The sequence below is a fragment of the Quercus suber genome, unplaced genomic scaffold, assembly GCF_002906115.3.
Source record: "Quercus suber isolate HL8 unplaced genomic scaffold, Cork oak 2.0 scaffold_163, whole genome shotgun sequence".
NCBI lineage: Eukaryota > Viridiplantae > Streptophyta > Magnoliopsida > Fagales > Fagaceae > Quercus > Quercus suber.
Genome location: NW_027069624.1, coordinates 443,950 through 456,528, shown reverse-complemented (window position 1 = coordinate 456,528; position 12,579 = coordinate 443,950). Strand labels below are relative to the sequence as shown.

General features: G+C 38.5%; 1 protein-coding gene across 1 annotated transcript; it reads left to right on the top strand.

Moving 5' to 3' along the window:
* The first annotated feature begins 10,977 nt into the window (after positions 1-10,977).
* LOC136069338 (uncharacterized) lies at positions 10,978-11,940 on the top strand. Its single transcript, XM_065777760.1, has 3 exons — positions 10,978-10,992; positions 11,071-11,214; positions 11,284-11,940. Exons 1-3 carry the CDS (start codon positions 10,978-10,980, stop codon positions 11,938-11,940), a joined length of 816 nt encoding a protein of 271 aa, XP_065633832.1.
* Positions 11,941-12,579: the final 639 nt, after the last annotated feature.

Genomic DNA, 12,579 nt, shown 5'->3' with positions numbered 1-12,579 from the left:
CCTTAAAGCAGCAAAGATAATTTTGTTTTCAATTTGTTGTGGATGCAGATATGTGTCAAATCTTGAAAACAAGAGAATTGATCTCTTTGATCGTGGCACCAAAGGATGTGGGGAAGATAATGTCTTGCTAGCATCGTGTAAGTGTACATCTTTTTCACGCATGTGCTAGTTTTCACTAATGTGTCTACTACTCTTGGCTGCCTTTCATGCGAAAATAGGAGTTAATTATGGGTTTAAATAGTCATACAAACCTATGGCTCATGCATTTTTGTCATAATTCTTGGATACCTGATAAACACATTTCTCTTTGGTTGTGGATTTGTCCTGGAATTTTGTCTAATAGAAACAGTTATAATAGTTTCTGTATGAGCTGAAAAGATGCCAGCTTCATATGCCTCACAGTGAAGTTGGTTTGGGTAGCTACTTTAGTTGTTGTGTTTGATGTAATGTATATTAAAGATGAAGTTACCGTGGATGGCTGCTATTTGTTGGTGCAAGTAACTCTTTAAAACCCCAAGTACTTGGCCAAATTGATGGCTTTAATGATATTTTGATGATTTTATATATATATATTGAGAATTCTTTTTATGCAATTTAGTGAGTGCACAAACACACCCATGATAAGTTAAGATAGAAATGATAATATGAAAAAACCAATCTCATTGACATCGTGAAATCAGTGTCACAGCAGTATTGTGTCTAAAGTATATTTGTTTACATCTACCTTTTTTATGGTTTAGAAATCGTAAATTGCTGCTTCTAAAGTAACCAATGCATACCTTTAAGTTTAATCTGGAATCGTGCCCTATGTTTGATATATTTCATATCAATATATGTTGCTTCAAGTACTTTATAGTTTATATGTTAAATGTTTCTCAGTTATGAAGTATATTTAATGCTAAGGCAGTGGCTATATGCATGCTGCCATGACAAATCAACATTGGTTGAACCGGTTTTGCACAATAGGTGAAAACAGACGTGGAACAGTGTGTCGCAGCAAAAATCTCGTATAAATTCTTTTTCCCTCAAAGCTAGCTTTTTGGAGCTGAGAAAATTCCTTCCTACCTTTAGAGAGGAGAGACCACAATTTATACTGATACATAGCCTCAATCCATTAGAAACCGTGTGTGGCCACACCCTTTACTTTTTTTTTCTTAAAGAATCAACTACTACCAGTAGATAATAGAGGATTGATTTTTGGCTTTTGTGAAGAGTGGTGGCACTGAAGTATTGAAGTGCCCTAGCTAGCCGTATGTGATAATTTAATCCCCACCGTCCAATCTTTAACGTGATCCAACTGTCAATATGCTTTATTTACAATATTCTTACTTTTTAGGCACTTGCACGTGCACGTGCACGTGCTGCACTAATAGATCCCAATCAATCAATCAAGTATTATCATGCTTCCCAACTTACGTATATTTAATATACTATTTTCTTGGTGGCTTTTAACAACAACACTAGTTTAAAAAAAAAAAACAGCAAGCTGGATTTTCAGAGCTTGTAGCACAGTGAGGAGAGCCATATCGAGTTTGTCTTGTCATAACTCCTTGCTTGGACATATATATGATGATATTTGTATTTATCTGAATGGGATGCAGTAGACTTCAATAAGTTGTATTAAGAAAGGAGAGAATATGGTTGTGCATTCTTTAACTAAGTATGCAAGAAATATTGATGATGTAGTCTATTGGATAGGGGATTCACCATTACCGACAGTGAAGGTTTTGTACCAAGATTCTTTACATATTATTGAATTAATGAATGCCTTGCTCTCAAAAAAAAAAAAAATCAACACTAGTTTTTTTTCCTTTGTCTCAAAATTTATTCCAAAGCCCAATTGGAGAAATTAATTACTGGGCTAGTGGGCTCAGTCCTTGACCAGTGCAGCCATAGCTGAGCCTTCAGCCAAGTAATTGGGCTTGTTTTTAGCTTATTTTATGCCCAATTTTTGTACCAGTCCCACATTCATAGGCCATAGCAGAGCCTCCCGACAAGTATTTGGGCTTCGTTTTGGGCATGTTTTGCCTTATGCACCATAATAAACTCACCCTACCACCCAAAAAAAAGAAAAATCCAAAAATGTTATCCAAGTGTTTATTTGGGTGGGACAGCATACCCTTATTGAGTTAGTTGAGACTTTAAAAATTCTAGTTAGGGCAACACTAGCAAGGTATAAGCTTGCCGTGAAATAAGAGTAGTGATTAAAGTCAATTCTAAATTTTATTTATATCACAAAACATAGATATAAATCATTTTATTTTTAAAATACATAGAGATTTACATTAATCAAAAGATACATTAATTTTAAGAATTTTGATAATTATGTCATAAAAAGTTAATCTAATTCGTATAAGGATTTTGTTTTCACGCAAAGTTAGGGTAGCTATTTAACATATAAATATCTATTTTACTATAATAGGTTTTTAGTACCTATTTGCTAAGGCAATATATCCACTTAATAAAAACTTCTAAGAATGATAACAAATATCATTATCTTCCAACAATAAGCAACTGATTTTTGCAATTAAAAAAAAAAAAAAAACATGTGTCATCAAATTTTCCATTAGATAAATTATAAGTTTAAAAAATTTAAACCGAAAACAAGTAAAACACCTTATATCATCATTCCAACTTTCCAAGCATTACTACCATCTAAAATTCAAAATACGTGAAGAAAATCTTAATAAAAATATATTTTTATCAAGACTTCTAAGAATATCTATTTTGCTATAATAGATATTTAACATATAAATATCTATTTTACAATAATAGTTTTTTTAGTACCTATTTGCTAAGGCAATATATCCACTTAGTAAAAATTTCTAAGAATGATAACAAATATCATTATCTTCCAACAATAAGCAACTAAGTTTTGCTATAAATAAATTAAAAAAAATAAAAAATAAAAAAAAGAAGCACGTGTCATCAAATTTTCCATTAGATAAATTATATAAGTTTCAAAAATTTAAACTGAAAACAAATAAAACACCTTATATCATCATTCCAACTTTCCAAGCATTACTACCACCTAAAACTCAAAATACATGAAGAAAATCTTGGGATGTTAAAATTTAGTGGGAATATTTTAGACATTACCCAATAAAATATTTTAATAATCATAAATTTTCATTAGAGCTTAACTGAGAGAATCACAATATGACATATTTGCTATTTCCAAAATATTATGGGAAAAATTGCTTGATTTTAAAGTTTAAGGAGGAATTGTAAACTACCCCAAACAAAAATGATGAAAAGTGTTTTGTTTTGTTTTTGTTTTTGTTTTTGTTTTTTTTTTTTGTTTTTTTTGGGGTTTTTGTGTGTAAAACTATTTGTTTTTCTTAAAATGGTGTGTAAAGAAAAAAAAAATTACAAAAAGTCAACCCAAGAAAATTGTATGTGAAACAGTGAATTTTGGCTCAACAAAGTTGACTAAACCAATAAAAAATTTCTAGAAACCCAACTGAATGGTACAACGTTTTCATAATTCCTTTTTAATTTTTTTTTTTATATTTTATTTTGATTCATAAAGAATTAACAGCTTAGCAATTCTAAAAATATTATGATAACAACAAGATGTCTTAACATTTTTACAAAAGAAATGTTATGTCCATGATATTTTCATAACAAATTATAAGTAGTAAGTTGTTACAAGTTGTTATTGGTGGGTAAAAAACTAATTTCATTGGCAAGTTTAAATTAGAACTAATGATAATTTACCATTGTTGATGCTCATTTTTGACAAAAGGACTTAATGGTAGAAGAAACCCAACAATATGAAAAATATGGAAAAAGAGACTAGTAAAATAAAGACCATTGGGCTAGAATGGCAGGAATAACGGTCAATAGGCCTACCAAAATAATAAGTGGCCTAAGAGAAAGCAAACGGGCCGAGAAAGCCCCAAAAAAATGAAGTAGTAGGCCCATGGGAATTGTAAGAGATGGAAAGAAAGTAAAAATGGGTCGGGGAAATCCAAAGGAAAGAATTAGTAAATGGGATCGGCTCAAGGGCCAATAAGCCCAAAGGTAAGGATATAGTAGTTGGATCAAGGAAGCCTAAAGGATTTAGCAAAAGCACATGGGAGTAAAAGAGGTAGGGAAGGATGAAATAGGTCAAAGAATAAAATGGGCTGAGGAAGCCTAAGGTACGGAATGGATTGGCCCAACAGGAATGCTGGGTAGTAAAGACCAAAAGAAGGAAAAATGTAAGAAATTGCCATGGCACGTGCTTTAGCCCATAAGCCCAGAGGTAACAACAAGGCAAAAAGACAAGTGATATCATAGCAGTAGCAGTGCAGTGGCATGGCAGAAACACTAGTCAGCCCACAGATGCAAGATAAAAAGGGACATGGGCCAAGCTAAAGAAGAGAAAGCCCATACCCAAGCAATGCCTAGCTCAAAGAAGAGATGGGATGCAGAGAACAATAGCTCAAAGGCCCATGTATCATTCATGCCACAAGAGTTAAACGAATACCAAAACGTGTAGCAAAATCAAACACATCTGGAGGCAATGGCAAACGCATGAAAGCCAGAAGAGTAATGGACTCAAACAGAAGTGGAGCATGCACACAAGGCTCAGCACCACTTGCTTGTATCCAGCCAATACAGAGGAGGTGGACCACGGGTCAGAGGTATGAGAAGGTGTAGTCTAGTGGTGGGGAGAAAGGGGAGCCTATTTTAGGGTTCCCGCTTAAACTCTTTTGGGAAAAACATCCTGCTAGGATGACATCTCACCCAAAAGAGGAAAACATGACTTGTAATCACTAGATGCATGCTATAGAGGTTGGTAAAGGAGATGTTTAACCCTTATCTAGATGGAAGTGTTAAGAGAGGGGGAGGGGGTAAGAAACAAAACAAAACCACTTTTGTTTAGGAATGAGACATGGCACAGTCAACACAATGTAGTGGTGGAGGCTGTACAGCCGGTAGACCAGTGGGTAGTCCTGAAAGAATACCCCCAATAGGGCAAAAGCGGTTAAGGGGTAAAATGGCAAATCCTGTTACAACAGGTAGTATAAAAGGCCATAGACGTGCACAATAGGAAGGGGAGGAAGAGAAAAACGACAAACAAGAGATATAGAAAAACAGAGAGAAAAAAAAATAGAGCAAATGAAGAGAGAAAGAAAGAATACAGAAAACCAAAAGTAATGAAAAAATTTGAGTGATAGGAGCAAAAGCATGCATCAATAGGCTACCCATTTCTCTCCCTCTCAATAGTCCACTATCTAACGAATCAAGAATCCAAGATTAAATCATCTAAGTCATTTTTTCAAAGTGCGTAACTTCTACAGCGAGAGCACTCTTTGAGGTTATCCACATTAGAGATTGGTTCCCCCTTTTTTTGGATTTGAATATGCTAAAGAGCCAAACCTATTTTTCTAGCTGACTAATCTTCTTTTCTCTTATTTTGGTTGATTAATGACTAACTATCTTGCTATTAATTTTTCTTTGTCATGACCTTGTTTCTTGTAATCATATTGTGATATCTTCATTCGTGGAGCTAGTCACGTATTATTGTTATTAGTAGAAGATGTTTTAGTTAAAATGTTTTAGTTATCCTACTGTATTGTGTTCTTGCTATAACATTTGCAACAGTTTTTCCTGCCGTGAGTACGTGATACGTTCAAGATTCCTGCCAAGATGCGTTAGCACAAAAAGGGCCCAACTTGCACACAAGCTAGCCTAAGGTGTGTTTCAATTAGGCCAGTCCTGACTCTCTTACCCCAGAATTATGGGTCGTGGTACAATAGGAGCAATCCAACCCAAAACACAAAAAAGGCCAACCACAACCACATATGATTTGTTATAAAAGTGTTGTGGATATAATTTTTTTTTTCACAATACTTTTATTTTTATTTATGTTTGGTACCAATATGATATTTTATTATTTTATTTTGAACTATAAGAAATTAACACCTCAAAAATAATGTAGCAAAACTACTGTAGCTTTACACATTAAAAAAAAAAAATGGCCAGTGAAATAGTGCAAATTGAACAAACCAAAGATACTGTAGTGAAACTACTGTAGCTTTAAGGCATTTGCTCTTTTTATATATAAATAATATACTATAAAACAAAAACAAACTGGAATACTTGAGAAGAAAAAAAAAAATCCATCTCAAATGCCTTGAATAAGTATAAAAGGTTTTTTAGCAGTATTAAAATGAATCCAAAAACTTGACTAAACCAAAACACTATTCCTAAGCCTATTGGCTCTTTTTATATAGTTAATAGAAATAGACATAGACGTGGAACGTATATAGTAGATTATTTTTAATATTTAAATAATATTTATTATATAAATTGTGCATAAAATTATTTTAACATTATTAAAATCATAAAAAACATATTAACATTATCAAAGTTAAATATACAGATAACTAATTGGCAACACTTTAGATTTTTATAACTTAAAATAATTAATTAAATTTTTTATGAGATCACTAGTTCAACCTCGATCAGACCATAAAATTGGTAACCAATCTCTTTTTCGGTTCTTTGACCATAGTAGTTTTTAAAACCATGCCCATAATAACAATGTCCTCCAAATTAATCATGAATTAATTTTTTTTGTGAGGTTTCAATTAGGACTTCTCTTTGTAACATAGGAATTGTATGCTAATAACGTTGAGAAACCTTAAAAAATGAGTGACTGTTAAGAATATCATCATACTAAATGTTAGAGATAACGCCAAAAAAGTTAGTCATTGTTCTATGATAGAGGTAGTGGTAGATGGAGTGGTGCATATGATAGGGTCCCTAAAGAGGGTATGCGGTGGGTTTAGAAAAACAAATGATTTCCTATAAAGTATATTAAATTGATTAAGGATATATATAACAAACTTGTAACTAGTATGAGAACAAGTGAAGGCATCCAATATGTGTTCAACCACGAGCATTTGGCAATAGTAGGTTTAACTACTTGTTCATGGGGATAATTTAAAGTAAAGGGGTATGATTCATTAATGAAGATGATGATACGGTATATACATGTAAGTTACTTGCTACATGGTCAACTAATAGAATCATATTCCTGCTAAAATTGATTTCTTTATTTGAACTGCAATATTTGGAAAAATTTTGACAATTGATAATTTATGTAGAAAGAATGTGTGGCCTTTTTATTGGTTTTATACGCATAAAAGCAATGATAAATTAGTAGATCGTCTATTAATTCACTACCCTATACTGCATAATTGTGGTCTATGGTATTGGGTTTATTTGATGTTTCTTGGGTAATGTCAAAGATTGTGGTGGAATTGTTAGCTTGTTGGCCAAGTCATTTTTGGGTGCCATCCTAATGGTCATTTGTGGATAACTACCTCACATTGCTTGATGTGGTGTATGTGGAGAGAGAAAAACAACCAGAGCTTCAAAGATACAAAGAGAACTATGCATGATCTCAAATTGTTTTTTATTTTAGAACTTTTGTTGGATTGAATTTCAGTTTTGCATAGTCAATCTTTATGGTATATTATTGATTTGTTGGATTTATGTAATTTGTGTGATTCATTGTATAGTCCCCAGCTGTATATTTGGGCGACTCTAATTTTTTTATATCAATATAATTTTCATTAGTTATAAAACAATTATATATATTTTTAAAATATTTTAAGTTTATGTTAGTGAATTTAGTAGTGTTAAGTTGTAGATGAGGTGAGGTAAGTTTATTTTGGAAAGTAAAGAAGAACTATGTACAATTCAAAACAATGAGAAGATTAGTGTAATTTCAAAGAATCCAAGGGAGTTTGGTGCAATTTTCTAAAAATTGTACACAACTGTAGAGAAGGTGAGTGTGGTTCACCCCTAGAACACCACCATCCCTCACAGAACTCCTATGACCAAACCCATATCATATATATATATATATATAGTTTAATTTTGCATTACGTGTCCCATCTAATCTAAATTTTTAAATTTTTGGGCCAAGTGAGTTAATTTAGTGTAAAAATTGGATGTCCATTAGAGTTTAATATTGCATTATGTGTTCTATCTAATTTAAGTTTTTAAATTTTTGTGCAAAGCGAGTTAATTCAGTGTAAAAAATGAGGAGTTTAATATAAATAAATCATAAAAAACCTAATCATATATCTAACTCTATATATAAAATTAGAGGAAAAGAGAGTTTGAATGAATTTATATTTATGAGACATTTTTTTTGTATAACTAAAAATAATTCAAAGTTATAAGCCATTTATATAATATAATATTGTAAGGACTCAATTTGGGAAGGCCCTTGAAAATCAAAAGGAAAATGATCCAATAAGCCCAAACAATACATTTTTAGAGAGTGGGTTCAAGAACTAGACCCTAACAAACAGACAACGCCCAAAACAGGACTCACACTCGTTGAAGGCTGGCACGTCAAAGTTACTCCCCAAGGTCTCTCCTCGGCACCGATCCGAGGAGCTTGACAGAGGTCCCTCCCTTTCCTCTTTCTTTTTTTCTCCCTTTAACTGTTCTGTTGGTTCCCTTTATATAGTCATCTTCTCACTGTCTCTCTCTTCCACTTGTTAATCATCCGTGAACTTTCCTCCTGATTGCCCGTCCCCACAGCTGCACTATCAGTACTCGTGTGATTTGTAGTGGCCAGGGTTGCTCCGTCCAAGAGTCACATCTCCATTAATGCGGCCAGAGGGTTAAGTGAGCGCATTTAGTATGGAGGTGACAACCTATACTGGACTTTTCCCTTCACTTGGTGTTGGTCTCGGTCCACCGAGGACAAGGCCATCCTTGGCTGTGGTCCTTACAGCTCAGGCCTTCATACAACGTCCTCGGACGATTCTTCATCCTCGGCATGGGCCTTGGACTGGATGTAAAATGGGCTGATGCTACTGAGTTCTCAGGCCCCACCCACCTCCTCGGACGGGGAGGAGGGTTTTGACACCCTCAGGCCTTTGTCATGATTCGCCCAACCTCGGCCTTCATTAGCGTTGGAATCTCTTTGCCTGCCCAATGCGTGTTTCCGGCGCCTCAATATTTTGTGCGTGCATGCATTAAATTTTGGCGGCTCTATGTTCCCCACGTTCAATGGTGTGATGACAATCAGTCGGTGGGGATTTCTTGCCTTTATAGGCGGGAAATTCCCCTTGGTTAATTTTAATTAGGGATATAAATACTCGTTTGAACCACTTGGCCTCCTTATTTGTGCACTCGAGAACTTCGGAACACATACTCTGAATCTGGCCCAATCTCCACACTGACCAGTGCCCCTCATCAACATAAAGAGTCTGTTCGAGGAGAATCTCCCCATTTCTGTAAGTCTCCTTCTCTCTGTAGCACAAACTTCTCTCTGATTCTTTTTTCTCCTTTGCTCTCTCTCTCTCTCTCTCTCTCTCTCTCTTGGGTATTTGAGTCGTTACTAGGGATGGGTAAGTTTAAGAAGTTAGTTGAGTCTGAGGAGATGATGGAGAAATTCATTGCTAATTACGAGATATCCCGTAATGTCGGCTTGAGGTATTGTGAGGAAGGAGAGTGGCTCATCAAAAGGAACAAGGGCGAAATTGTGATTCCCATAGTCGTCTTCGTAGAGGGAGGCATGAGAATCCCTATGGGGCCAGTGACGAGCGGTTACCTTAGGCATTTTCGGCTAGCTCCTACCCAGTGCGCCGTTAATATGTTTAGGATACTAGGCTGCGTAGACGCCTTGAATGAGAAGATGGGGCTGAGGTTAACCCACCACGATGTAAATTGGTGCTACAATCTTCAGCACCTGAAGGGTAAGTCGTACTATATGAAGACGAGGGACGATAGGGTTCGGCTTATCCAGTGCCTCCCCGATTCTAGTAAGGGGTTGACTCAAGATTTTCTCATTGTGTCAGGGGAGTGGTACGACGGTCTCCACTGCCCGACAGTAGAGGGAGAGCCAGGTAGGGTACTCGAAGTAGGGGATGGTTAACTTCTTTTCTTTTTTCTTGGTCGTATATCTTTTTTGTTTGATTGGCCATAGGAGTTTTGTTTCTATTTCTGCAGATCCGCACGCCTTCGCACGTCATTTTCACCTGGTCAACAAGGCGGACCTGGAAGCCGTTCTTAGGGCGGAGCTCTTTCTAAAAGAGGCCGATAACTAGGTCAGAGCCGCCCATAAGATCCTCGGACGCGACCCTGCCCAGAAGTCGTTCTTGGTCACGAGGCATGTTATTAGGGCTCGCGATCCTCGGCTTAGGTAAATCACAGTGGTAGAGGACGAGTTTTCATTTTCTGAAGGAACTGCTATTCCGGAGGGCATCCCACTGGCAGGCTCTTCCTCATCCCATCAAGTAGTAGAGGCCGAGGAAGGGAGCTCGGAGAAGGGGGGAAAAGTGGTCGAACTAAACTCGTCTGAGGACGAATTTAGTGCATTTGACCGAGCTGATCAGCCTGAGGATCCCTCTGGTGATTTGGGGGACCCCCATTTGTCTGAAGCTAATCTTCGGCCCCCAAGGGTTGGTACTCAGATGGAGATGGGTTACAAGAGGAAATCCCACACCAATCTACTGGACCTGATTGAAGGCCAGCTAGGGGAAGTCCCAGAAAAAGCTTCCCCCTCCTCCTTCCAAGACTCAGCCTGCCCAGACCAGGTCGGCCTCTGCCCAGTTTAGGCCTCCTCCTCCTCCGCTTCAGACGAGTCTGCCGTCTAGGCCCGAGCCCGCTAATCCCAAGCAGAAGAAGGACAAGGGCAAAAGGCCTATGGGGGACAAGTTAGTGTCCTCGCAGGATAGGGACGACACTCGGCGGCCTTCAAAGCAAGTAAGAATAGACCCTCAAGGCCAAGATAGGCAGGTCACTGCCCAGCCCGAGGCTCAGGCCTGGCTTCTCGCCCTAATGCTCTATGGGGAGCCTCTAAGGGATGACTCCTCCCTTAGGGATTTTAGAGAGGGTGAAGGTGCGCATGTGGCCGACGCGCTGGAGAGGTGCCTGTTGCTTCCTGCGGATATGGCTGAGCTGGAGACTTTGAGGAGCAAGTAGGTCTTTCTCGGCCTTAAGCAGTACTTGGGAATGGTAAGACCCCCAGTACTTATGATTTTTCTAACTTCAATTTTTCTTCCTTTTTCTGAGTTTGGCTTATTATGCATTTGTTTTGTTTGCCAGGCCATCCAGGCCACCTTTAGGTTGGAGGCAGCGGCCAACGACCAGGGAAGGGCCCTCGATGTGGAGCACGAGAAGCGTTTAGAGGCCACTCGAACCCTCAAGACCTCTGAGGCTGACCTTGCCACGGCCAGGGAGGAGCTAAAGGCGATGACCCGAGCTCGAGACAGTGCAGAGTCAGGCCTTGCTGGTGCCTAAAAGTGGGCCCGAGATCAGGCGAGGCGTCTAGCCGATGCAAAGGAGCAACTGGCGATCGCTAAGGAGCTGGTTGCAAACCTGACCAAGAAGGCGGCCGCTGCTGAGGAGGCCAAAAATGCGGCTGAATGGGCCAAGGATGAAGCTATAAGGGCTAAGGCTGAGTCGGACTTCGGTAGGGAGGAGGCTCTGGCTTCTAAGGAGGAGGCCGAGAAGGCTGCTTACGCCGCGGGGGTAGCCGAGATGGAAGCTGCCTATAAAGCCCAAGTCCCTGGGGTATGTAGGCGCTATTGTTCTCAGGTTTGGGGTGAGGCCCTCAAACAAGCAGGGGTCGAGGCCTCGTCCGACCTGTGGAAGGTGGAGAGCGTGTATTACCCCCCTGCTATTTGCGAGGCTACTTCTGGTAGCTCCGAGGTTGAAGAGGTTGTTGAGGAAGTTGGGGCTACTCCAAGTGAGGGAGCTTCAGTTGCTGGACTTGCCGGCGAGCCTGTCAAAGGAGGTGATCCTCCCGGGGTAGTTGGATCAAGGGAAGGCCCCGACGAGGGGGCGCCCCAAGAGGTTGTAAATCCCTCCTCCGATGCCCTCTCCTCCGCCAAGAAGGCAACTATACTTGCCGTGCCTTTGCAGGCTATCCTTCTAAGTCAGAGCTCAAAGGACCCTGAGGCTGCCACGAACTAGCCACCCACTGGAGGGGGAGATTAAGTGGAAGGAATAGGCTCCTTGGCGCCTCTGTCACACCATGTGTTGCATATTGCAAGGACACGTCTGCCTTGTTTTTGCTTTTGTTTTGCTGTTTGTTCTGTCTCTTTTTTTTTTTTTTTATTACATTGTAATGTGACTCCTGCCATGTAACTTCTATGGACTTAATGCAATGCGAGTTTTATTTCTCTTTTTATTTGTTCTGGCTATTTATTCATTTGCACGTTATCCATTCTCCTTTTTCTCTTTACTTGTATAATCTTAGCTCCAATTGTATCTCGGCCAATCACGGCGATAATTGTAATAACGTGAGGGCGTGTATGTTTAGGTAGACCCACTATGTCCCAAGGACTAGGTAAGGTTCTGGTTCTTCCTAGCACAGGTCCCCTTTGAAGTAGTTAGTTTCCCCATAAGCTAAAGTCCGAGAACCATGCAAGGCCTTGGTTCTGTCTAATACTTGGAATCTTTTTGAAGTAGTTAGTTTCCCCATAGGCTTGAGTCCGAGGACCATAGAAGGTCTTGGTTCTGTCTAACACTTGGAATCTTTTTGAAGTAGTTAGTTTCCTCATAGGCTTGAGTCCGAGGACCATGTAAGGCCTTGATTTTGTCTAACACTTG

What these genes read in the sequence shown, in the direction of transcription:
- LOC136069338 (XM_065777760.1), top strand. An exon ending in CGGCCAGGGAGGAGCTAAAG is followed by an intron (nt 11,215 to 11,283) that starts GCGATGACCCGA and finishes GCCCGAGATCAG; the next exon opens with GCGAGGCGTCTAGCCGATGC.